The sequence below is a fragment of the Augochlora pura genome, chromosome 2 (genome assembly GCF_028453695.1).
Source record: "Augochlora pura isolate Apur16 chromosome 2, APUR_v2.2.1, whole genome shotgun sequence".
Taxonomy (NCBI): domain Eukaryota; kingdom Metazoa; phylum Arthropoda; class Insecta; order Hymenoptera; family Halictidae; genus Augochlora; species Augochlora pura.
Genome location: NC_135773.1, coordinates 25,691,544 through 25,716,766, shown reverse-complemented (window position 1 = coordinate 25,716,766; position 25,223 = coordinate 25,691,544). Strand labels below are relative to the sequence as shown.

The 25,223-nt window shown below is 42.7% G+C and overlaps 4 protein-coding genes across 10 annotated transcripts in view; 2 read left to right on the top strand and 2 right to left on the bottom strand.

The window, feature by feature from the left end:
* Nlg3 (Neuroligin 3) overlaps positions 1 to 7,133 on the top strand; it is a 347,536-nt gene extending 340,403 nt beyond the window's left edge. Inside the window, exons 8-11 of the mRNA XM_078196348.1 lie at positions 4,228 to 4,379; positions 4,535 to 4,668; positions 6,233 to 6,363; positions 6,558 to 7,133. Coding sequence (XP_078052474.1) covers positions 4,228 to 4,379; positions 4,535 to 4,668; positions 6,233 to 6,363; positions 6,558 to 7,133 — 993 coding nt within the window. The remainder of the gene's footprint in view (positions 1 to 4,227; positions 4,380 to 4,534; positions 4,669 to 6,232; positions 6,364 to 6,557) is intronic.
* A 3,963-nt stretch (positions 7,134 to 11,096) lies between these two features.
* Positions 11,097 to 19,157, bottom strand: Rab6 (RAS oncogene family member Rab6). Of its 3 annotated transcripts, XM_078196367.1 has the most exons (7): positions 18,933 to 19,157; positions 18,277 to 18,335; positions 17,448 to 17,607; positions 17,173 to 17,378; positions 17,020 to 17,086; positions 16,574 to 16,660; positions 15,387 to 16,484 (listed from the first exon to the last, which is right to left on the bottom strand). In XM_078196367.1, exons 1-6 carry the CDS (start codon positions 19,000 to 19,002, stop codon positions 16,593 to 16,595), a joined length of 630 nt encoding a protein of 209 aa, XP_078052493.1. In that variant the 5' UTR covers positions 19,003 to 19,157; the 3' UTR covers positions 15,387 to 16,484; positions 16,574 to 16,592. The 3 variants fall into 3 exon arrangements, with proteins under 3 accessions (XP_078052491.1, XP_078052493.1, XP_078052492.1); XM_078196365.1 differs by lacking the exons at positions 15,387 to 16,484; positions 16,574 to 16,660 and adding an exon at positions 11,097 to 14,656; XM_078196366.1 differs by having other exon boundaries at positions 15,387 to 16,660.
* A 227-nt stretch (positions 19,158 to 19,384) lies between these two features.
* On the bottom strand, positions 19,385 to 21,570 carry LOC144478461 (protein FAM8A1). 2 transcript variants are annotated; one of them, XM_078196363.1, is made up of 6 exons: positions 21,420 to 21,570; positions 20,883 to 21,103; positions 20,649 to 20,771; positions 20,273 to 20,393; positions 20,085 to 20,199; positions 19,385 to 20,019 (listed from the first exon to the last, which is right to left on the bottom strand). In XM_078196363.1, the coding sequence occupies exons 2-6, from the start codon at positions 21,097 to 21,099 to the stop codon at positions 19,681 to 19,683; spliced, it is 915 nt and encodes a 304-aa protein (XP_078052489.1). In that variant the 5' UTR covers positions 21,100 to 21,103; positions 21,420 to 21,570; the 3' UTR covers positions 19,385 to 19,680. The 2 variants fall into 2 exon arrangements, with proteins under 2 accessions (XP_078052489.1, XP_078052488.1); XM_078196362.1 differs by having other exon boundaries at positions 20,649 to 20,795; positions 21,420 to 21,569.
* A 72-nt stretch (positions 21,571 to 21,642) lies between these two features.
* Krz (beta-arrestin protein kurtz) overlaps positions 21,643 to 25,223 on the top strand; it is a 54,698-nt gene continuing 51,117 nt past the window's right edge. The window contains exon 1 of one of the 4 annotated variants that reach the window (XM_078196358.1): positions 21,643 to 21,872. The gene's annotated coding sequence lies outside the window, so the exon portion shown is untranslated. The remainder of the gene's footprint in view (positions 21,873 to 25,223) is intronic. The other 3 variants (XM_078196360.1, XM_078196361.1, XM_078196359.1) reach the window with 3 other exon arrangements.

The window sequence follows — 25,223 nt, the reverse complement described above, 5'->3', positions numbered from 1 at the left end:
TGAATCGCACTCAGTCACGCCTCGGCGTTCCGAATGTCGCGATAATTGACAAGCAGTTCCACTAATTAACGATCCGACATCCGCGAGGAGAGGGAGGAGAGGAGAGGAGAGGACCAGCCTCCTCTCGAGCCCGCGTTCGCGTCTCCTGTCGCGAGCGGTGTTTGACGCCGCGCACTCGTTTCGCCGATTGCATTGTCGTCGCTCGGGGTTCGGGCCGCCTAGCTGGAAAATTGCGAGTTCAACGGCGCTCGATTCGCGCGGCCAAAGAAAGCACGCTGTATTCGTATGCTAAACGGGACGAGAGAGAGAGAGAGAGAGGGGGGGGGGCGTAGGCGAGAATCGGGAGGAGCGGAAGCGAAGCCGGTGAAAAGAAGAGTCGAAGAAAGAAATGAAAAGGACCGAGGGGGCGGCGGGAACTTATTCAACGGCTTCTGACGTGGAAAGGCTACGGGGAAACGGCAATGGCGAACGCTAATGCCATCGAGGATTCCCTGTTCCTTCGAGAATGCAAGAATGTCGAAAACGATCGCTTTCACGGCCAATTTCGAGTTAATACCTCGCGTATTGTGCCGATGAGAAAAGGCGGCGGAATGTTTCACTGCGATGCAAATTTCTATCGACGACCGGGCTTTCTGTGCTCACAGATTTCCTTCCTGTTTAGGGAGTTCAGTTTATCGGAAGTGGAAAGGAAAATTAGTTTTCAAAGCGCGCACTTATACACTCATGCATTAGGATAATCTTCAGCGTGTAACAAGCACAGTTACACCCGATCCAGTTTGAACATAAACTATTGTAACGCATAGTATCGAACAGAAGAAAGGGATTAATTCGAAGGCGAATTTTAATTGAAAGAACGTCGCAAGCAAACCGAGTTACAGGCCCGCGGCGTGGAAAGAACGACTCGTGGGGTAAGGAGGTTGTCGGTGATCTCGTTCCTCTAATAACGACCGTTCGCCGACCCGGCCGGCTAAACTTGCCGCACACGTCGGCCACCGTTGAATCCCCGGGTGTCGGTGTCTCTCGGTTGAACATCGGAAAAACAGAGTGCAAAAGTCGGTCGGACTCCTCGAAAAAAAAAAACTTGAAACAACTTACTCGGGAAAAACCGTGGCTGTCTCGCGTGCGGCGAGAAACTGATTTTCGAATCGAGATTCGGAGTTTCGCCTTCTCGAGGCGCCATTGCGCTTGTATCGGCGGTCTGGAGATCCGATGTATCGATTGCAGCTAAGGAAAGGCAGAAAACTGAGCCAGGAGAGAATGTTCGGGCGAGAGAGGGCAAAAGAGAGAGAGAGAGAGAGAGAGAGGGGAAAAGTTCCCCGTTCGTCCCTGTGCAAAGTAGACGGGAGAGAGAGCTAACTGAAAAAATAAAATTGAATTCGGTAACTCGGCGAGGAGGGGGAGGGAAACAAGGGCGATTCGTAATTAAAACGGACGAAGGAGCACAGAGTGGCGTGGCGAAGATGAAAGCGGTAAGGTAAATAGAAGGCTAGGTTGTTCCGTGGCATAATTAAGCAGCAAGCCCGTGAAAACGGGCGAGGAAAGGGAATGTAAAATTATTTAATAACACGAAACGTCCGCGAGGGAAGCGGCCGAATAGAGGAACGAAAACAGAGGGGGGTGTAAGAGAGAAAAAATCCGCGGCGCGGCGGCGAATTATCGTGGATGTTCGCGCGAGGGAACAGACTCCGTGGTAATTAAGGCAACGAGCGCTAGGAGAACGAAAAAGACGATGGTCACAGCACGGAGGACACGCGATTCGTTTGTTTGAGTGCAAGCATATTCATAATAATATTAAGAATGGAAGTTTAGTTCATTTTTAAAAAAAGTTGTGGTTTAAACGGCGTTCGATATCTTTCGTGAGCCGCTGTATGTTACCATTGATCAAAGAAAATTAATATGTGTACTTGGTATATCGGTAATTGAGGGAACGAGCACGAAGGAGGAAAAGAAACGCTGGTCACGCCATGGAGGACACGCCATTCGATCGGTCTTCTCGAGCTCGTGGCTCGCGATGTGCCAACCACACCTGTTTTCAGGGATGCTCGTTGATGGATCTGAATCCCGCCAAGGGAGCCAAGTTTCTCGACTATCCGCGAAGCGTTCGAAGTTCGCCGGGTGGCTCGGCGATTTCATCGGGGTCGAATGCAAAGCTGAAAGACCGGGATCAATGTAGGACATTGACGTCTTCGAAAGGGGATTCCCGAAGCCGGGACCCTTCGAACCGACGGATTAGCCTCGCGAAAAACAGGGAAATGTGTTTCCATAACGAAACGAGAAAATAGGAAAATTCGTTCGCGACGCGAGTAGCGGCAGTTTTTCCGGCAATGCGCGGCTTGTTTCACGATTTTCAAATGTCGTCAAAATCTCGCCGGTCGAGTCGGCGGAGGGAATATTCGGGAGAGAATGCCGACACCGCGAAAGATGCAGAAGTTCTCTATTGCCGGCGAGCTCAAAGGGAAGTTTCCCGCTTCAATCTTGTCGGAACAAATCAACTCTTTCCCCGTCCCCGCGCTCCCCTTTCCCCGCTCTCGCGCCCTTGCCGAGCCGAGCAGAGGCGAGCCGACCAAAAACGCGATATTTGATCGGGAGGAAACCACCGGCGGGACGGAGGCGGAACAACGCGCCGTCCCTTTGAAAATTGAAACTACAAACGACGCGACGGAGCCAAAAGTTTCGCCAGACAATTATTTAGTAGTAGCTCCTCCGGCCGGCCGGCCGGCCCGCTCACCTCGTAATTCCCCGGATAAACATCTCGCCGGAATGAAAGTTTCTGCCTTTATCATGCGAAACGGATCAGCCGCTCCTTTTGGTTTCCGTTTCAAGGCAATGGAAGACCCTTTGAGGCTGGAAATTTCCAATTTTTCGGGGCGATAGAGACGTCCAGTCGCTGCGGCGGAGCCACGCTCTCTCTGCCAGTCTCCGTTCCGCCGAGAACCGATCTTTCAGACTTAACGAGGGGTATTCGGTGGTGCCTTCCCCATAGCGAAGTCGACCGTCGAAAGGCCGAGAGTAATCTCGAAACTCCGGGTCGAGCACATATCATGCCGTGCGCCGCTCATCCAGCGTCTTCCTCCTCAATATCTTCCTGCCCGAGCCGGAAGGACCTTTCCGCCGTTTGAAATATGAGCGACGTCCGCGTCGTTAAAATGCCATCAATACTTTAGTCAGGGGCTACCTTTGTGGATCCACGGTCGTGTCTTCCCGACGCATCTGAAAAAAATATATTCAGACGTTCGGAGATGGAATCGGCAGAAATTTGACGACTACGCCGACAGTTGGCTCCCTAGAGAGGTTACTCGATTGTAGTCACACGTTCGTCTGTTAATCCGTCTCTTCTGAGATAACTTCGTACTCAATAATAACCTTTTGATGGAAGTTTTAGATCATATACAATTGTAGAAAAATTTACAAAGGATATTCTCGCTTTAGAGGAGGATTTTAGACATCCTTGACAACAAACAAGGAAATTGTTTTAATTTTAGATATTGTGAAACCCTTTATTTTTCTATGATTTTAATATAATTTCACGTACTCGTCTTAAATAAAATATGGCTGAGGGTAGAAACATTTCAAATATCCAGAGGATTTTCAAACCGGTGTTTATCAATTTTAATGAATATTCATATTGTACAGATCCATTGACTTTTGTCAGAGATGTAAAATTCTCGACAACGTATGGGAATAAACCAAAAAACCAATGCATGTTCCAGTTTAGGATTACGTGCTTGGAAGGCTTTAAAAATCATACACACTGTATACTTTATTCGAACTGTGGATTAATATAATTCTATTCCATCAAATACTGTAGAATGTTTTGAATAACGGTGGGTGTAAATTAAAAATGGAAGCGCACTCTGCACGAGAGATCGAACTTAGTTCGGTACAAAAAAAACTGCTAAATTTAAACCAACAGCTTGAAGAAAAATTATTGCGATACTTCGAATCAAGTTTAAAGATATATGTCCGTTCGCGAAGATAGTTGCACAAACAGAACAACTTTTTACAAATTTCACCAAATTACATCGAATTTTTAAGCTTCAATTTGAAACATCAAATTTTTATACATTATCTGAACTAAATATCGCGACAATTTCAATTGGCTAGCACGACAGAGGGATATTAAAAAATCACGTCGGTCCACATTTTTTGTCCGAGCTTATAACGAAAATGTGTACGACGCCTTTTGGAAATCTCCGACAGCTTAATCACTTAAAACTCTGTTTACAGAGGCCAGGCTGCATCCACGGCGAGGACCTACCATATTTTTTTGGAGCACCCATAGTAGGCGGCCTGTCGCACTGGCCGAAGAATTATACCAAATCCGAGATTGCCCTCTCTGAGAGCGTGATCCTCTACTTGACAAATTTCGCACGTACAGGGTAAGTTGTCACACAGTTATTCAACTTTACGCCGGGAATATGGGACGTCTGCTTTTTGGAAGCTAACTAAAATTAGGAGAATGTGTTTTTACAGGCAATGGTATATAATTGAACCTAATGGTGTAACTTTAGTGATTATGTGGTTTCTCCCGTAGGAATCCGAACGAGGGGACATCGAATTTGGGCTCGCTGCGTTCGGACCTAGGACCGATGCGATCGGAACGGAACAAGTTCAAAAACATCGACTGGGCCGCCTACGAGGCCGTGCACAAGAAATATCTGAGTATCGGTAAGCGTCGGGGGGGAAGAGAAAAGTTAGACCCGGTCGAATGGATCTCGAAGCGATTGCCAGTCTAGAATATTCTCGAAATTCCGAAAAGCCTTGTCTTTGATGTTCGTTAAACTGTTCTCGGGACGTAGGACTCAATGGTGCAAATTTTCAGCGAGTCGCTGACTTTGAAAGGGGGCGAAGACAAACATTTGAAACTCTCGTTAGAGTATAAAGAACTCGTTAGGGAAGTGCGAAGCTATCGCCGGGAAAAGTTGAGCTTCAGACTTCGCAGCTTAGCATTAGCCGTACAGTCACGGACGATGTCGAAAAACTCTCTTCAACCGGTGACGAATAGTCCAATTTCAAGCACCGGCCCCCAAAAAAGGCAACCCGCACATATTTATGTCGCGGAGTCGCGCGGCGCGAAAATTAGCATGTAGATTGTTTCTTCGAATGGTCGAATACGCAAGAACACCGCGAGAACCGTGAGCCTTGACTCGTTTCCGCCAGATGAGAACGTTTTTGCCTCCGCCGAGGATTCGGGCGCGCATCGTTTCGAACCGGGACCGAGAATTATTATTTAATCCGATTACCGTTCCAAAGTGAGTATAATGAATCTAGTCTCAGCGAGCTCGCACGCACTTCGCGCATGTAACTAAGAGGATCAGGGAGGGTTTATTTGCATAATTCTCGTCCTCGAGGAGAGACGAGAATGGCAGTTCGTCAGGAGTTCACTTTTGCTCCGGGTACCTCGTTCTTCGGATTGCAACGCGACTCCGAAATGAAAAGCTGACGAAGCGACGATGGTGTCCCGTCACCCGCGAGCCCCTTTCAGCGCCCGACGACGCTGTAACGACCTCCGACTCCCGTTTCACCGCTGGCGCGTTCAACGAATTACTTCTCGAATTAATTCGAACAACCGGGGCAAACGTTCTTTCCGATTTCTAACTTTAACGACCGCGCCTTCTGTTGTGCGCGCGGCACTCGTCTTCGAATCTAATTTCCCCCTTTTTTTTTTTTCTACGCGCCACCTTTCTTGCTACGACGATTCTAACCCGACAAGTAACCCCCCGCGGGGAACGAGAGAATCCAGTCAGCAGCACGAGCTGAATAACGCCGGAGCGGGGAAAGTTCGCCTCGCACTCGAGTGCAGTGCAGCTCAAACTATGCCGCGTCGCGGCCGCAAGTAGGAAAGTCGAGGCACAGCCTGCCCGAGGGTTAACCATGCTCTCTCTCCACCTTGCTAGCGACCGGCTCCGCCTAACGCAACAGTAGCGACTCGCCAGTTTCGAACTTTGAGGCACACTGACTAACGAAGCTGCCTTCTGTATGAGATTACAACGCGACAATAATTAATTACCTCGCTGTTACTGCGAAAGAGCTTCGTGGAAAACCATCCTCCAGAGGCTGACGTGCGAGTAGCTGGCGCGGCTGGCCGTGGACCCTATCGCGTTCCCCCCTGGGAGGTCGCTCCTCTTTCTTCGTTTTGCCCTTTCCTCCACTCGGCTTCTGTGTCTTCTTCTTCATTTTCTTCCTCTTCTTTCCGCCGCTGACCCCGCTGAGAACCCATCCGTGTTTCCAGAACTCAAGTCGAAGCTGAAGAACCACTACAGGGCGCACAGACTCTCTTTTTGGCTGAACCTAGTCCCCGATCTGCACAAGCCTGGCTCGGACGACGTGCCGAGGTCGCATCATCTACTCGATACCGAACAGGTATGCCGATGTTGTTGCTTATATTATTTTACGCTTTGCACTTGAGGATGCGGAGCGGAGCCATTAATCTTCATTGTCTAGGAACCCGCGAGTACGAGGTTCAATTTAAAATGGTTCCGCTCCGAAGACCCTCGAGTGCTAAGGGTTAAGGTTATTCGACACGTGACTATATTTCTCAAATTTCGTTTGAAAAGGTACCGCCGAGGTTCATCCAGAGGATACCGACCACGGCGAAAACGACGACGGCGGACGTGACCGTCGCAGACAAGACGGTGAACGTCTCGACGGCCGCGCCCAGTGAGCTGACTTTCGAAGACACGACGATTCAGCCGGAGGACGGGTTCGCGGCATACTCGACCGCGCTCAGTGTAACGATCGCGATCGGCTGCAGCCTTCTGATCCTGAACGTGCTGATATTCGCCGGCGTCTACTATCAACGCGACAAGAGCAGCCAGCACAACTGCTCGAAGAAGAGGCAGGAGAACGGACAGATGCCTAACAATATCTGCGGGGACTTGGAGACGAAAACGGCCGAGAGACACCACATACAGCACATACCGCCGCCGGAGTTCGCCGATCTGCAGAACAACAGCTGTCACGTGCCGATGCCGCCGCCGCCGCCGAAGAACACCAAGCCGGGGAAACCGGGACAGAATCTGATCATCAGCCCCAACCAGCTCCAACAGGAGAGCATGGCCATGACCGGCACGGGGACCTTGAAGAAGGGCCACAATCATCAGCAACAAGTCATGGACGAGCTGAGGGTCTGACTCCGGGAGAAGCTTCCAGGCGCGAGTAAACGAACGAAACGGACAATTGATAGTCTTGCGAGTGACCCGAGCGAAGTGTTCCTCGATCTTCTCGGCGAACAGCTATGCCGCGATGCATGGTGGATCGGCAGAGGATCGGCGCTGGTCGAGCATGCATGAGATTGAATGTGGAAGTGCGGCCGGGGGAGGATCGCGAAACGACGGACGAATAGATGCTTCGATATGGAAAATGTTAAACGATCCGGTGAAAACGTGCGTTTCTATTCGACCGTTAAAGTTTTCGAGAGAGAGAGAGAGAGCGAGTGTGCGCGTGTGTATGCGTGAGAAAGGGGAAAAAGAAAGGAGCGAGAGAGATCATTTGCCTGTGAAATTATGGAAAGCATTTCGCTTGTTCGTCCACAAGAATTATCGAGACATCAACCTTTAATCGTAGGATCTTCGATCTAACTTTAATTCAATTGAATATTATCACGGGTAAGACGTCGAGCCAGTGTGTTCAACTAGAAGACTGTAAAAATGAACGGAAGCTTCCCGGATCGCGTTCTCTTGGCGATTCTCGACGATCCGTCGCAGGATCCTTGAAAATCTTCAAGATCGATCGAAACTAAATACCACCCCGCTACCCCCTTGCCACAATCACTTCCCGACACGGTAGGAACGCCTACGAAGCTAACGTTCGATGTGGGACACCTGAGACATCGCAGCCTAAATTCTCGCGGAAAGTCCGAATGGTCCTGAGGGACGACGCTTGTTTTCTACCGGTAAACGAAGGGCGAAGAAAAATAACGCGACCAACTGCCGATAAATCGAGAAGTATTCGATATTTAATAGCGTGACGTACGTAGAACCGAGCTCCGGGAAAAAGATACGGGGGGGGGGGGGGATTCTACCAATCGGAACGCCTTCGTTCGACAAGGCTACACCGTTGTTTGTTTTGTGTTGTAGACTCTAAGTTCTGTCGTAGTTGAATCAAAGCGTACCGAGTTGATCGCAACGAGGATCGCGAAGAGATCGGCGTTTCGTTCGTAGACGGTAGCCTTCTCGGAATTGCGCGGATAGAATGATTTCGTCGTTGGTTGTTTCGTTGCCTGTCCGTGACCGTGCGTTTGTTTAGCTTTAGTTTCTTAAAACACTGGTGACCGTCTGACGAATAACCAGAGCCTATTGATCGATCCGATTGCGATCGACGGAACTTTTGCCGTGAAGTTCGAGGCGCCGTTGATAGCCTAAATGCTCAATAAAAATTACCAGAATGAAGGGAAACGAATGCGCGAATATGTCTTTTGAAATGAAAAACGACTGGTCCACGATCTCGAATCGAACTGCTTCGAATAAGAAACCATTTTTTTACTACACGAGAACGAGAGGACGATCGAGAAGCGAGATCGGTCGCGTGATCGACAATTTACCGTTCAAAATATCTAACAGCATACTGCCATACGATTACGAGGTGACGCTTAACCGACGTGGCGAGTCAATACGAAGCGTGGTCGCGTCGACGGCGAGCGATCCGCCGCGAGAGATCGCCGATCGCGTTCGACGATGGTCGACGGACCGACGGACCGACGGAGAAGCGAAAAACGAACGGAACAGACCCGTTGTTTTTTAGTATGATTTTTTTAGTGTGAATCGATGGTATGCGAACACGCCAAGGACTCCGGCTGAGAGCGGGTTTAGACTGTAAATAACGAATAATTACATTTAGTGGTTCGTCGAGTCGCTGATATTGAACTGCCGAAAAGTGACGAAGTGAATGACGAGGAAAACTGACCGTAATTGTCGACTATTGGAATGTTGTGTGACAGAGTAGAAGCACTGGACGTAATTTTAAATTTGTATATAATTGACATTACAATAAACTATGTAAACAATTACTATCGTATACCTTGAAACAATACCTGAACACCGAACTCTATTTCCTAACTCGCCAGAAGTTCTGCCGGATGACATCATTTCACGCGACCGCACCGATTGATTGCAGGATATTAAAAATAAATGACTTCTCTAAATTATCCCTCCAGATGAAAACCGTTTAATTAAATCTATTCCACTTTTACCAGCGAGCACGTTCTCGAAGAACCGATCAAATTTAATCAAACGTAGATTTCGTTATTTCTCCCGGATTAATAAATGACCCTACTGTAATTCAACTTGCGCGGTGTATTTTTAATAATCACCGCGTACCCCTTAAATTGGATTCTTAGTTCGCCACGGGCAATCCCCGCGAATATTCGGATTAGTCGAACGTTATCGTTCGGTTCTTTTCGCCGGCCCTCCACAACTCTGCTTTTAATCGACAATATTTCACGAACTTGCCCAATTATTCGTTCCGTTCAACTTACCGGCACCGTTCGCCGGCGCAGGAACTTCCCGGACGAAAAACTGTTCGCGGACCCCGGCCGATTATATCCCGGTTTCGATTGAAATCGCGTCGGAACGAAAAGAATCGGGGGAAAGGTATTAAACAATCGACGTTTCTGCGAAACTTCTCCGGCCGTCCTCGTTCCGCGAACTTCGACGCACGGATTATCGTGGATCGAAGTTCACGGGCCGGTCGAGCGTGACCCGCAGGTATCGGAAACTCGGAATTCATCGTTTAGGTCGTCTCGACGGCCACCGAAGCGTTCTGTGTCCGTATTTATGCCGGAACGGCCGCGGCAATGCGGGCCAGCAAACACGTCGAAGGCATTTGATGCTACGTTGCTCACGGAGCTGGATTTCGTTTGCACTGATGATCCTCTCTCTCTCCCTGCGACGAAAACAAAGAGACAACGGTATTTGAGATTCGACCGAGATCGCCGCCCCGATAAATTGCATTGAAATGGTTTATGAATAGCCAGAAACGTCCACGAGGTAAGATTAAACAGCGCCCTTGTCGCGATTGGACCACGAAGAGAGTTTCACTGTTGATTATCCAGAATATTGTATGGTACTGTGATGGAAACGTCATTGTACCTATAATTAAACGTCCCTTTGATCAGGCTACTAAATCTAGAATCGTATTAGCAAATCGAAATTAAATCTGTGTTCCATCACGACTCCCTTATCGTTGCCTCTAATTAAGCGATAACGTTGCTCGGGCAACGTTGCTGGAATAAAAATCGTTTAAGAAGAATCGAATAGCTCGTTCGTTGCATTCTATATCCTCGATGATCGAGCACAGCAATAGATTGTTGATAGAAATTGCAGCGCCAAACCAGGCCGCGACCGATTAAAATAAATCAAGTAACATTCCTCGTGGCTCTCTCCGGCTAACGCGATCGATACACGAATTCGCTACGGTGCAATGGTAGACGATGACCATGTGAAGCAGGGCTACATTCCTACAGTCGAAACCTTAAACTTATAAACATCCGCCGAGATAACAACTGTATATAACCACCGACTCTCCAATAAAGAAAGCATTGCTTGAATAACCTCTGAACCATACACGTCCCGTTAATTTCACGGACCCTTTTTGCTCGCCTTCAGCGCATTATTAATATTTTACGAAATAGTAATACGCGAATTCATCAAATAATCCAGTGATTCTGCGGACATTGGATTAATATAGAGACAGTTCGAAGTGAAACCGTGAAGTGATAGTTAAAGGAATCATTTCTATTGTTCGGGCCCTGATACCGTCCCGCGACAACCACGCAGTCGTTACAGTGCTCCATTAGAGTGAACGAGAAACAATAGTAAACGTCGGGTAATACTTTTTATAAATTTTTCCTTCCTCCAACAATGAATTCGATCGACGGATATACATAGTTGCACGAATTTATATAATGAACGAGTCATGAATGCCCTTTAACTTCCGGTCTAGTCGGGACGGTCGTAGTTGAGCGAAGAAAAGGACGATAGTTTTCCATAAATTATGTGAAGGATTCGCGTGTTGGCAACGAAAAGCCGTAGGGTGAGAGGAACAAGCTTTGGACAGTGAATCAACATTTTGTTCCGGTCGTGTTTCCTGAAAGAACAAGGTCTCTGATTTTTATTTTCAATTATATTTCTGCAAGATCTCGTTCGATGACGTTAAACAAAAGCGTACATTATTTCCTATTTTATATAATGTATCGGAAACTCAAAGCCTTGGTGTTCGACCCTTCGAGCCTCGTGCGTCGAAATGAACGGGGACTAGGCTACGGGAAACGATACGCTGTGAAGTTCCTCTCATATTGTTCTGTCACGGTGGGTCGATTATGCAAGGGGCACGATGAGCAACAGGATTTTTAAGAAACGGAGTGTTACGATCGGGATGGAGGGTGCTACTAATCGTCGAACAACATCGAGGCTCCAAAGGTCAATCTTACAATTAATGAATATCGCACCCTACTGCTACGTTAAGTTTGACAATTTAATTGCAAAGAGACGATACAGCAAACACCTCTATTCAACTAAGAAACATCGGCTACAATAACGTTACCACGAAACGCGGTTGCCTTGCAAATTACATTCACAAGAATTCCCTTCGAAATGCTACAAATCAGTGTCGCTATCATACTATTAAACCACCATTATTAACCCCTCTGCTACGAGCAACTGCCGCGGACTATCGCCTTGACAAATATAAAAATTTTTTTTTTGAGTTGATAAAGAAAAGAAAGAAATGGAATCCAATATTGTTAACTTCCTACCTACTCTAGAGATTAAGGTACGAAATGAAATGACGCTTTCCACTAGGATCGCTATCGGTTCACCGATTTTTCCCTGAACTTCCGTCATAGCAAAGGGGCTAAACCGCAACGGAAAGATTATTTCAATGCCACTGCGCCCCGAGAAAGCAGGCACCGTGGACCACCGAATGATCAACGCGTCGATCGTTCCGACTAGATCAGTGTGGCTTCGATCCCGTCGGCTGCGGGGAAGGCGTCCTCGGCAACTGTCGTGCCGACCGCGACCGGAACTATGCCTCTGGCCGTGCGAAAAAGTAACGCATCCTCTTAGGCGTGAGTCTTACAATAGGCGAATATTAAAGATTAGCGATTTACCCTCGGTATGGAAAGTCGTAAAAGATTCTATATGCTACGTCGAACTACGAGCGCGTTTCCAGTCGCGACGGAATCTCGGACCTCGACAAGCGTCAACTCCGCTCGCGGGATCGAAGCAAAGTGAAAATACACTTTGCGTATATACGGCCCTCGAACTCCTAATACACAGTTCTCGAGGCTGTATATTAAACGGGAGGAACCTGGACGCTGGAGATGATACGAGTCCGTTGGTTTCATCGCGTCTTAGGGAACCAGTTCCGTCAAATTTCGTTTCTAAGTGCAATCGTTTTCGAATGAGTCATCTATCGGATGAATAACTTCGTCACAGAGGAATTGTGCGGCATGGGCGTTCGACGTGGACTGGTATCATCGGGTCGTCGAGATTCTCACGCGTTACGTTACATTACGGTACGAAACGACGCTACACGACACCTTATGCAGAGGGGCTCACGCTAGAAAGACAGTTTAACGTTCGGAAAACGGTGGTGCTAGGGCGACGTAGAATTCACGTTAAGCACGGCGGATTAATGAATTACAACGTTATCACTTATCATCCCTCTTATCTCGTTCTCGCGCTTCTCTCACTGTTACTGCCTTTTCCATAGTATCGTTTTCTCGGTAAAAGCCTTATCACATCAATGTACAACGACGACACCAGAGAAACCTGCGCCTGCTTGGGCATCGCAAGCAAGCGAAGCTTTCTCAACCTCGCGTTTACTCCCGACGGACGCGTCTACTGGTCTCTAGATTCTATTTCAGCAAATGTTAAATTGGCCCGCTTCTCATGGAATTCTCTCTCTCTCTCTTTCTTTTTTCTATCGGGAACGCGAACCTGCACATCAGACTTCTAACCCAGACCTCGATTTCTTTCCGCTTCGATCCCCCCATTGCCCAGGCGTTCCTCGTTGTACCTCGCCCAGTACAAATCGTACAGATCGCTCGAGTTACCTTAATTTTGTTTAATTAATTACATATTGGCGTACTAAAAGCGTTCAGTCTTCTCGATGAAACACAAGACCGGTATTTCGTCGCTGGACGCTCATCAAGGAACGTTGCGCGAGACACGTTCATGAATTGACACGCGCGTCCTAGCGTCGACATTTCTTTACTCTTTTCGCAGAAAGAATGCGCAGAATTTTAACTCGAAATTTTACTGCTTTCCTCGGCCGCGGACCGCAATATTGCTTGGCGGTTTCGTTTGATGTCACGAAACATCGTGCATCGCCGAGGTGCTACGGATTCATTAGAATTATTTTAAAAATCAATAAAAAAACATGCAATTCGTATTTATCGAAACGATCGTACAAAATGGCGAGTAGAAGCAACGTTGAGCATTCTCTGATACACCTATTGCGAAGTCGTTTTCCTCTCTCTCTCTCTCTTTATCTCTCTTTTGTGCTCGCCGTTTCTGATTATTGAAAGGGCGTGTCTTTCCTCTTCCTCAATGTATGAACGGATCGTGTAACAAGAGTTATGCCCGCTTATTTCCAAGAAATATCGAAAAAACGTCTATAAAGATTGTAATGACGATTACATTATAAATCTTGAACAATTCGTCGAACAAGGCTCGCCAATAAACGCGCTCTACGAATTACAATTTTCCTCGGTCTACGACAGGTTGTTGCGATTGCATCTCGATCCTTTGATTCCTTGACTACCAGATTATGACGGGCTAATATATCGTTTACTTTCAGTCGTTTACTCGTGATCTCACGTGTACGTGTGGTTCCTCTAAGAGACTCGTTCAAGCCTCTCGGTGTTTTGTGCGTGTCGCGCAAGAAGATGATCGCGATCTGACGTCGCGATCGGAAATGAAACAACGACGATTTCGAATGAGCTATGAAATATGCTTCAACATGTAACTATCGACTTCCGACAGGATGTGTTTCTAGATGGGCTCAAGAAACCAAACAAATGAAACGAAGGGTAACATCGAGAAATTCGTGATATGTACGGAGTCGTAGAAAGCTGTTTTTTTTTTGCTGTGTATTGCTTCAATCGCCTGGTAAATTACACATTACAAAAAGGCCGCCGTATCATCGTGCTCGAGCGTAGGCGTTTACATCCATGTAATCGATCTGTGATCGACGTAGACCTGCGTTTGACGACGCGGCGCAGATTCGCAAGTTCTTTCAACACATACAACAAGGTAACGCGCACTATAACCGTACGAAGCTCTCCCTCTTTCTTTCTCTCTTTCGCTCTCTTTCCTCGGATTAACATGGAATAGCAACGAATCCCGCAAGTAACGACTTAAATGATTACAGCAGAAGTAGTCGACATTAGAATGGCATTTAATGAAAACGTTTCTGTTATGCCTTCCTCGCGCGAACATTACGGGCCACGATAGTCGACATCAGAAGAAGCCAGCATCTTGTTTAATAGTATGTGGATGAATCGTTTGGTTCTCTCGTATCTGAATTGTCTCAAATGTAGCTAGCATTAATTAGCTGCACATTGATAAACCACCAACTCCCTAGCAAATGCAGCCGCTCTCCCCTTCGGATTCGGAGCCGTTCTGCATCGGTGATTGGTTCTGCAAGTCGACAGCTGCTTTCGTGTGTTAAGGCGTTATCAAGAGTGTTAGTGTGGCACAGTAACAGTTCAATGTTTCGCGACATCGTGTACACGTTTCCAAGTTCTCTCTACTTTTCTCATTGAACAGATACGTTCGCGATTTCGCGTGATTATCATTGTCATTGTTAGTACTGTTATTAACATTGTTATTACAGAAATTTGATAATCTTAAGACTATATGATGCAATGAACATTAGGCCTTAGAATCAATACTGTAGACTTTAATTATTCCATTGCGTTCAGGCAGCATAATAAGTTTGATACTATACGATTCAAATATTATTGTTACAAACGGTATGGTTTCTTAAACGTTAAATTGTAGAATTAGTCCCATTAAAATGTACAATTCTTTTTCTCTTTTCTTTCTTTTTTTTTGTTACTTTTTGAAGCTAGAATAGCTGTAATTAAAAAGCGTATAAAATTTAAACAGTTCAAAAATGGGACGGAACATTCCCTAACATTAATAATAGTGAGAGGTTTACAGCCACGAAGCACCTTAATTAAAATTATACATTGAGTGCTGTTTGTCACGTTTTTACAATGCTATACAATATATTGTATGCGTATTAAGTCTATTTAAAATTACCGTTCAAACACTGATAAAAGTAAGTCTCATAGCAACTTCGAAACAAGGATATACAAATGTATATAAGGAAAAATGGCAAGAAAATATTGTGGACTTTGAGAAATCAACGTAAAAAAATAATGCTATTCGAGGTCTTTTTTATATAAATTAAAATATTACAATAATTATTAACAAAAATGTTATAATATTAGGTATAATAGCATTCTGTCTATCCGTATTCCAATTTTAAGTTAATATGTACATATCTGAATTTGTCAGAAATTTTTTGCTTAATTTCTCTATCTATACGTTTCTTGTCGTTCGTTCTAAATGAGTTTAAGTTGATTCGAAATGTATAAATAATAGTTCAACGGTAAATGCAATATGTAAATTTATGCAGCGGTCATCCTAACACGCGGAAAACCCTCACACATGAGCAATGGTTTCTTAAAATATTCGTAAAAAATCAGATAACGTTAGCTGCTAGGTTTTGCGACGTTGAAATTCGTACTTTTTCTTGTCAGAAATATTTTTTTCTCTTCGTAATAATTCGCACGCAGGTACAATCTGTGTACGAATTTTCTCCTTCAGCACATCCGTTTAAATTGAAATTGATTGGATTCATAAATATAAAAGATTCTTATTGCTGATTGTTGCAATCATTTTAAATTAATAAATCGTTGTTTTCTAACTGCTTGACTGCATTTACGCAATACGTAATTTTATAATTTTACCGATCAGTGGATCCTGCTGTCAACTTATACATATACTTATATATACATATACGTATATATATAAGTAAGTTTAGCACCTCATGCAACTGCTACACCGACCATGCAAACAACTAGTATCTCCTTGAAAGTTTCATTTTGTTTACAGAATGCAAAAGATATCGAGTGTCATTACTTAAAGTTAAGATTACGGTAAGTACACGCGCTAAAACAAAACGTTTCATTAAAAACTTCATTTTAGAAAATTAAAAATTATCTCAATGCTTTTTCTAAATATGACATTTATCAACCATCGACACGTTCAAAGAAATTAAAACAAGCAGCATTGATGGAAAATTCTAGAATTTAAATAAATTGAATTATGTTGATGCATTGCTGTATTGATACAAACGAAACACGTTATTGTGTAAAAGCAGTCCACTTAAGCTACCGTGTGATGTTTATATCATCATGAATAAAGTTTTATACCTATTCAGTACTGTGCTGACACTTTCCACATTTTAAACTGTGAAAAGAACACAAGGCTGAATACGTCACTGTTCTAACGTCGAAAGTTTAATTTATTAAATTAACTTAAAGAAGTGTTTTGTCTACCGTTAAGCTGATCGGTGGTTTAACATGCACAACTGCTCTCCGTTGCTTTCAGTTCAATTGGTGTGTCCTTGAGAACTACTTCTTGCACTACAGGTTTAGCAACATATTAAGGAAAACACAAAAAGAGAACGGAAAAAAATAAATTGTCAATAATATTAAATAATAAGTATTAAAAAATAATATAGTCGAAAATGATGTTTAAAAAATGGACAATAGTGATGAAAAATGTTAAAATGAGTGGCTCAAGAAATATTTTGTAACTTAATTAATTAATGTGATTCCTGTAAAATATATAATTAATTGTGTAACAAACACAATCACTATTAGAAATTCAGGGCTTAGGATTATGCTTCTTACTGCTAGATTCTTAGAAAGAAAAATACCTGAAATACAATTATGTATGTACCATGCAAGTGTGTATATTACATATCTTACAGAAAGGATACTGTCTTCAGGAGGCTTATTTTCAGTGGAGTCCATACCTGGTAGAGCTGCTGCTACTCTTCTAAATAACTGAAATGAACAGAAATTACAATTGACTACATAAAGTATTTGTTTGTTAGCGAGACAAAGAATAAAATTACTTTTTTAACACATACTTGTTTAACGTTATACCCAGCTTTAGCACTAGTTTCAGTAAACATCACATTTAATTCTTTAGCTTTTCGTTCACCTTCTTCTGTTGGAACTTGTCTTTTTTCACTCAAGTCTGTTTTATTACCCACTAGCATTATAATTACATCACTTCCCCTCTCAGCTCGAACATCATCGATCCACTTCGATGTTTGGTGAAATGAGTTTGCATCTGTGTAAATAGTTCATTTCAGCTGGCATAACAATCAAGAAGATCAGTTTTTCTATGAACCACACTTACTAGTAATATCATATACGACCACTGCAACTGTAGAATCTCTAATATAACTTGGTATCAAAGATCTAAACCGTTCTTGACCTGCTGTGTCCCACAGCTGTAATCTTACAGTTCTATCCTCCAAATACATAGTTTTGCTTAAAAAATCTATACCTATTGTAGCCTGCAACAAATAACATTATGTCCTTCTTATCATAATATGTTGAACATCTACTTCACATTACCTTGCTATTCTAAGTATGTTCTTTGAAAAAAAAATTGTTAGGTATGTATAATCTTATTTTCTTTGATATAGCTGAAATATCCCCTTAATATATCTTAATAAACAATAAGAAGTATAGAACTATACTGACTATAATTTCTTATTTCTTTAAATCAATCTATTAGAAAAAGTCAATATCTTGACCTCAGTACTGTCTCTCCTACTAGCATTTGCCCCTAACATATGATATTGACCACTTTATACATTAAAGATATTTCCTGCTTTAAAAACACATGAAAACTTCATCAACATAAATAGAAATCAAGATGGGATTATAGGATCATTGTATTCTTATAAGGCCAATGGAAAGTGTGTTACTAGAATATAGATGATCTCAGAAGATTTAAGTGTGGGTAGTAACACAATGTATAGAGCCCACAATTTATCAAACTTAAATATTCATGCAAGAATTGCTTCATATTTTATTCCATATGCTTTTGACGCAAAAAATATGGTCATATGTGTAAGTGTAAATGGCATAGTTTAAATATATATATTTTTTTTATTTATTTATATATATATATTATATATATATATATAAATATATATACAATACTAATAGATTTATACCTGATACGTGTTATCAAAGCTGTCATACATGAACCGTGTGATGAGAGATGTTTTCCCAACTGTAACATCAAATTATACAATTAATGTAAAAAGTCGAGTACATTTAATTAAAAAGTTATAAACATCTGAATCAAAGGTGTTACATTATTTTAATATACATATGGATTTTCAATCTGTACAATAATTTTTTAAAATGTATATTTCTTCCCGAAAATGATTTACTACAATTAAACATGATATAAATGTATTAAAATTGTAGTAACCCGACGTGACTGGTAATCGGTTAATGAGAAACAAATACACCGGATATCAGTTGAAGTTACACGTATAAATTAGAAATTTCAATGATAAATGAATATTTTTATCAATAAGGTCAAGAAACAACGATTTCTGACATAAGTTGTATACAGTATTAACGATATCGTTAAAATGAAATGCTACATTGAGATGGTGACAACAAGAACGACGCCGAATTCGATCGCAACGATTATGTTGCAAAGCGACCAGAAATATTGATCTATAACCTACAACGGCCAACGGAATTCCAGTGAAATTTCCGTCTCTGACGAACGAGAAATCGTCAGTAAAGTAAAATGTTCAGATTCATTGACAATATTGATCGAAAATCAACGAAAGTATCTGCAGAAAATACTTACCGCTCTGTTCGCCGAGAAAGACAAGCTTAAATTTACGTAACGGGTTTCCGAAATCACCCGAAGACGACATTTTTCTTGTAGTTTAGAACTACTGCACGGTGAATTATCAATATTAAGCACACAGAAACAACTTAATCGATGCGATACGTCATCAATTTTCACGAGAATTCATTTAACTTGACAGATCGCAAAGCCACTCCTTCCTACAGTCGTGAGGCAGCCACGTTTAACTGGGAAGTGACGTCATTGGTTAGGAGCTAGTCTTGTCAGTTTCAGGCCATATTCATTCAGATGGCGTGCTGAACTTATCAAGTAGTCGTGTAAAATTTAAAACACAAATATGAATTTCAAAATTTTTAAATCGAATATCGAACTTCATACGACAAAATGAATACATGTATTTCAACAATCCAGGAACTAAAATAACTCCGAGAATAAATCGGCAATTTAAGTATCAATAATAAAATGTTTTATTCATAGCTACAATAATTATGATGTGTACAAGTTGTGCAGATTTTAATTTAATTAAGTGTCCACTTCTAATTAACTTGTACATGCTTGTTATAAAGATATTACATAGCCTTTTACTTTACAATGGTGTAGATAGTAACCGTCATAAAGTTTAGAAAAATATTTTGTAACGAGATTACATTTAATTTTTACATATATGTACATTGACCCTCACACACATACATACACACACAACATGCAAATTAGAAATGCTTTGTTCCTAGAACAGAACTTGTATTCATTGCTGATGTAATCTATTATTATTTAAATTTCTGTAAGGATCTTCAACTACGACCGAGTTACAAAGTACGTCGTAAATAGCTCTGTTAAATCTGAAAATGAATAATGTAAAGCATATTGGAAAAAAGAACGCCAGGATCATGTTCTTCATCACAGATCTTGCAAGTGCGAATGGTAAACCTAAATCCGTTCCTGGAGAAACGCGTACAACATCCGAATCGTTAGGTCTATCGACAGGTGTAATATTTTGGCATCGTACAACACGCAATCCCATCATAGATTTGCCAGGTGTTGCACCACCACCTCGACCATTTACACCATGTTGCAGCCAAAATGCCTGAGTAATACTTGATTAAGTAATGTTTATTTGTTAATGTCAATATTCGAAATCCTGATGCTTACCTCAAAAACACATGCTATTACACAGTGTATTATTTGCAACACCATCATTCCATATGTCACTTCTAAAGACATTATATAATCGATTCTCAAGTTCATCCACAAATCATCTATATCTCTATAAAAAATAGAATGTAGTACAATCTTTCATAAAGAAAAACTCATTACTCTAGTTTGTTAACTTTACATACATAAAATCAAAAACATCAATGGCAATGAAAGCAATAGAAAACTTCAAGAGGAATAACATGGTGAAATCTATAAATTCAGCAGCAAATCTTTTCCATATTCGTGGTATACGATATTCAAAGCCTGAAAAAATGTTTTTCTAAGATTTCAGTAAGTGCAATTAACTTTGTAGCATATGATTATGATGAAGATGTATGGTTCAAAAACACTGCATTAATCGAACCAGAATATTTCTTCCTACTTAAGAATATGCATGAAACACATTGGTGTAAAAGGAACATATGATATGCAGTATTTTTGTATCAAAAGCACATAGAGTACTAATTGAACCTCTGTTGGAATGTGGTGAACTCAGGAGTTATCGTTATGACCTTCTACCTTCTGCTCCAGGAGGTTGAAATGGAGATCCCATCGGATCTTGGGCTCTTCTTTGCCTTAGTGGATCGTTTTGTTGACCATTTGTGCCTAGTATTAATCGCTGTGTTCCTGCCGCATTTGATGCTGAAGATGAAAATGGTGGTACATCTGTAATTATTCTATTTTATAGAATAATTTTTTTATATTAACAAAATATAATACACTTATACACAAATGAAACATAAGTATACATACATGTAATGATCATGTCAGATGATGAATTCAATATTTGACCCGACATTAGATAATACGGGAACATTGCAGCCATACTCTGCCAAGCGTATGCTTCATGCAACCACTTCTCCAACTTTCTAAAATATTCTGAACGTTCCTCTGCAGCGGTCATCTTTGTAGATTCTTTATTATCACTGGTTTTATCATCCATAACTTCATCGTTCTTATCATCTGCCATTTTGCTATTTGCGAAAGTTGAATGTTTAAAATGTTGCTTTGATAACACGATGAACTACCAGAACTGAGTAAAATATGTCCCTTGTACTGTGCACAGTGTATAGGTTATTCCATATCTAACTACCCTATACCACAGTTGAAACAAACGATTACAAACAACATATTGTCACTTTTCAAGTCTCAATATCAAAATATTTGTTTAAAAACGCTTTGATTTTTTTTGGTTTTAGGTCAAACTGTACACAGCTCTGATCGGTAAATAATATGTGCTTTACAAGTTCCCTTATAATTTTCAAGGAATCGAGTTTCCGATAAACGTACCAATTCAATTAAAAGTTTACAATACGAAACGGGTTCACCGAGATAAAAGCCACTTTACGGACGTCGATTGTACGAGAAGGGAAGGTTCGAACTCGAACGTAAACAAAAAATTACTGTTTACTGGCTGAACTGTCGATCGGGTGGGACAAAAAACCCTAGGAACTGGCAGTGTTTCCTAACCAAGAGGCGGCGTACGGCAGTTCGCACTGCGGCGCTAGCTTCTCAGGACATGACGTACTCGGAGCATTCGTGCAGTGATCACAGTCAGTGTATGTTTCTGACGACTCGCTCCTTTGTACTTTTCGCGTTCTCGAAATAAATAAGAGTAAAGCGGGTGGGTGTCGTGAAGCGGTGTGTTGCGGCGAATACCTGTGTGCAGCCGTGGGCGTCACGAGTGACAGTTGGTGTCTAATTCTTGAAAAGGGTGTGGGCCACGACGCCAGGAAACATTAGGTAAGATCTTATTACACTGATCGCACTATAATATTTTCGTCGCGTGTGCGTTTTGCCAGTGAAGACCGGGGTACGTTGTGCTTGCAAGAATTTTGGTGTGGCTTCGCGATGAGATAAAATACCGAGAAGAACAGGAATATTTTTTTCGCGCGAAAATCATACATCGACGTCGCGTTCCCTCTGTCATGCACGCGTCAATTCGATGGAATGTCGCGCTCGAATTCCGGGAATACGATGTATCGCTTGCCAAAAATCGAATCTCTTATGTACACTGTCGCTCGTAAACACACGTTTCATTTTCTGACTCGCATCTGTCTGGACGCGATCGAGAACGAAGATTCACCAATCTCGAATTGACAGGGAGATCCAGAAGCCGGGAAATCGAAGGCTCGAGCCTTTCGTGGTGATTCCGAAACTTAGGTTAAGTGTTTGGCAGGTTTCAAAACATTCTTGCCCGTGTTCACGAACCGATCTACCTACGAACTCGTGTTTGGAGAGGTTTTCGGAGGAAAGTGTATCGAATAGCCGTTTAAAGACCACTGAGAAAGTCGACCGGTCCTATATACGATACTTAATATTACATATGAAAACTAATTCTTAATCCACGTGCCAATGCGGTACGTGCGTGCACTCCGAAAACAGGATAAAAAGGTCGCCGTGGTACGGGTGCGCTTTGACGCATTCGTAGCGTGACGAGTGTGCAACGGTTGCGTCAATATTTTCGTGGAAAATCATTTCCTTTGAAATTCAATGGCGAATCAATCCTTTCGCGAAACGGAGCGAAATGCACACGGACCTCTCTACTATTCGATCGATCCGCGTTCCTCGGTACACGGTGTCTGCGAGAATATCTGGAATCTAGAGTATCGCGGGAACGCGTGGCTAACGAACTGCCTTTTTTTCGGGAGGGTTCAGTATCTCTGGAATTTATTGCGCTCCCCAGGGAAGGTTTTCTTCTGATACTCGTTTAGCATACTGTGGTATTTTTTTAATGCTTTCACAGAAAAATGGATCGCGTACTAAATACTAGTGTGAAACTTCAACTGATCACACGATTTGAGCTTCAATTCAAAATGTTTCTCTCTATTGAACATCTTTGTGTTTCTTCGAGGGTATATTGTGCCCATATCAAATCGTTACCCACAGTATCGAATGTTTTTACAGTTTTAGAAGTGAAAGTGGACTAATTGAACAAGAATTGCTGTAACAGCTTTTAAGAACGGAATATCTTAAAACCGGTAACTGAAAATTCGCTCGCCGTGAGAATAATGTCTGGATAGGCAGAGACCGGAGCTTTGCACCTTTAACCCGAGACTACAACGACCGAAAAACCTGGGAACATGCCCAACGCACTGTTTCATGCGCGCGCGCAAAAAAAAGGAAAGTAGTTCGTCTGCTTGAAAAAAAATGGGGAAAAGAGGAGAGGAAGAGAGAAAGTGAGATGAAGGAAAGTGAGAGGAGGCAAAGGGAACGGGCGGGTATCTTATTGGAAGCGTTACGTGGAAAACGTTGCCGGTCTGCATGGGAGGATGCGTACGAATAAAAGCTTAGTGCCGTGGCCAAATCGCGGAAGGTGAATGGCCGCAATCGCGCAGAGTCCCATTCACGCGTTAAATGTACCTCTCCACGGTTTTCGGAACCGGTTGCACGAAATCCATGGGAAAATGGCCGTGCACCGTGGGAGCCCTTGCGAGCCCGGTGTGCGTGCGTGTCGGTGCGTCAGTCGTCTTCCACGACGGTTTTCTTTAACGGCCGTGGCTATTTCGTTCCCTTAATTTGACGTGATCGAACGTAGTCGTAACGACAACGAATACAACGACAGACGCCGCGCAGCATACTAATTTGCGCGGCGGCTACTGGCCGAATTAAATGCGTCTATACACGCGAAACGTTTTCCGGTTCCGTCACTCGTCGATATTTCGACGACTCGCGGGAGCCGCGCTCCTATTTCAAGCCCAGAGTAACCCGCACCTTTTATAATCGGTAAACCCTGTAACAAGGGATCGCGGACATTCTTATTATTATAACATCGCAGCGGCGACAACCCCCACTCCAGCGAGTAAGAATACACCCGTGACGATCCAGACTTGTCGCAGGACGGGACTACATTCCGCGAGAAAAAGATAGCACGTTGTGGAATTTTGTTGATTTGCAGAAATTTAATTGGGTAGCAACAGTTCACATATGGTATCATAGTTTGCAGTAGTTGCCACCTGTATAGAGCAAATACGTCTTTTTACTGGTTTAAAGTGAATACGAAAACGTGGGCAGTCCTAACCGAAGTTGTTTTGCTGTGAATATTGTGAAATTTTATATGAAATCATAGTTGTGAAATTGATTAAAATTCACTGAAAGTTTTGGACAAATATAAGAATTTCACGCAAATACTCTTCCAATTCACGGTCAGAGAAATGGCAACTGAGAATGATAAAAACAGCGGAAAATCTACACTCATTCTTGTCATTCATAGAAAGCAACACAATGGCGACGATAGATGTTCCTAAATCAAACGGTAACAGTGTTGTTGATACTATCATTTATTGCTAAGCTTTTAATTATCATTTGAGTATTAATTATTATCGACTAAGCTGCGGTATTAATACAGCGTATCATGGCTATTTAACTAACAATGTGTTACCGTAATTACTAATTTATCGTTCCCTCGCAGCTCGCGTGAATATTGAAAACAATTCGCAACAGCAATCAATGTTATTAACTACTGCTTTGTTGTACTCTTTCTCGATTGCACGCCGATACTTGCGGCTTTCCATTTCCAGTTAATCAGTATAGAGGAAAGCCCACGATAAAGCAAATTGCCCCGAGGACGTATCGCACACGGCGACGCCATCGAGATTGCACGCCTCCTAATCCTGTCGCTTGACGAAACGTAAATAGGTATTGATTAATCTTAAAACTACACACCATTATTCGGACCGCGATTCGATCAATCTATCCGCTACACAGAATTTTCATTGCTCGGCTTCCCCGCGAGATGAAAAGTTCGGATTGGACCCCGTGATTAAACCGCATAACCGATTAACCCGCGAACACCGTTCGGGAACTGCACGATCCGAAAACGTGTCGAAAGTTTTCATCTCTTGCATCAAACTCGGAACGCGATCGCGATTTCTTTATTTCACAGAATATTATTCATCTGTATATATCTTAATTCAGTTCTCTTTAGTTTTTCGTATAAAGTATAACTATTAACGAATTATGTAGCAAAGCTTTTATTCATCTACGCTAACGAGAGAAAGCATTCATACGGCTATTTTAATTCCGAAAGAATATTATAATCACTATACACATTGCGCACTGGCGCATGAAGCATTGTCTAAAATTGCGATTATG

What these genes read in the sequence shown, in the direction of transcription:
- Rab6 (XM_078196365.1), bottom strand. Translation starts at nt 19,002, where the DNA reads ATGTCGTCTTCGGGTGATTTCGGAAACCCGTTACGTAAATTTAAGCTT. An exon ending in CTTTCTCGGCGAACAGAGCG is followed by an intron (nt 18,336 to 18,932) that starts GTAAGTATTTTC and finishes TTGATGTTACAG; the next exon opens with TTGGGAAAACATCTCTCATC. An exon ending in AAATAAGCCTCCTGAAGACA is followed by an intron (nt 14,657 to 17,019) that starts GTATCCTTTCTG and finishes ACACGAAAGCAG; the next exon opens with CTGTCGACTTGCAGAACCAA.
- LOC144478461 (XM_078196362.1), bottom strand. Translation starts at nt 21,099, where the DNA reads ATGGCAGATGATAAGAACGATGAAGTTATGGATGATAAAACCAGTGAT. An exon ending in ATTGATGTTTTTGATTTTAT is followed by an intron (nt 20,200 to 20,272) that starts GTATGTAAAGTT and finishes TATTTTTTATAG; the next exon opens with AGATATAGATGATTTGTGGA. An exon ending in TAATAGCATGTGTTTTTGAG is followed by an intron (nt 20,020 to 20,084) that starts GTAAGCATCAGG and finishes AGTATTACTCAG; the next exon opens with GCATTTTGGCTGCAACATGG.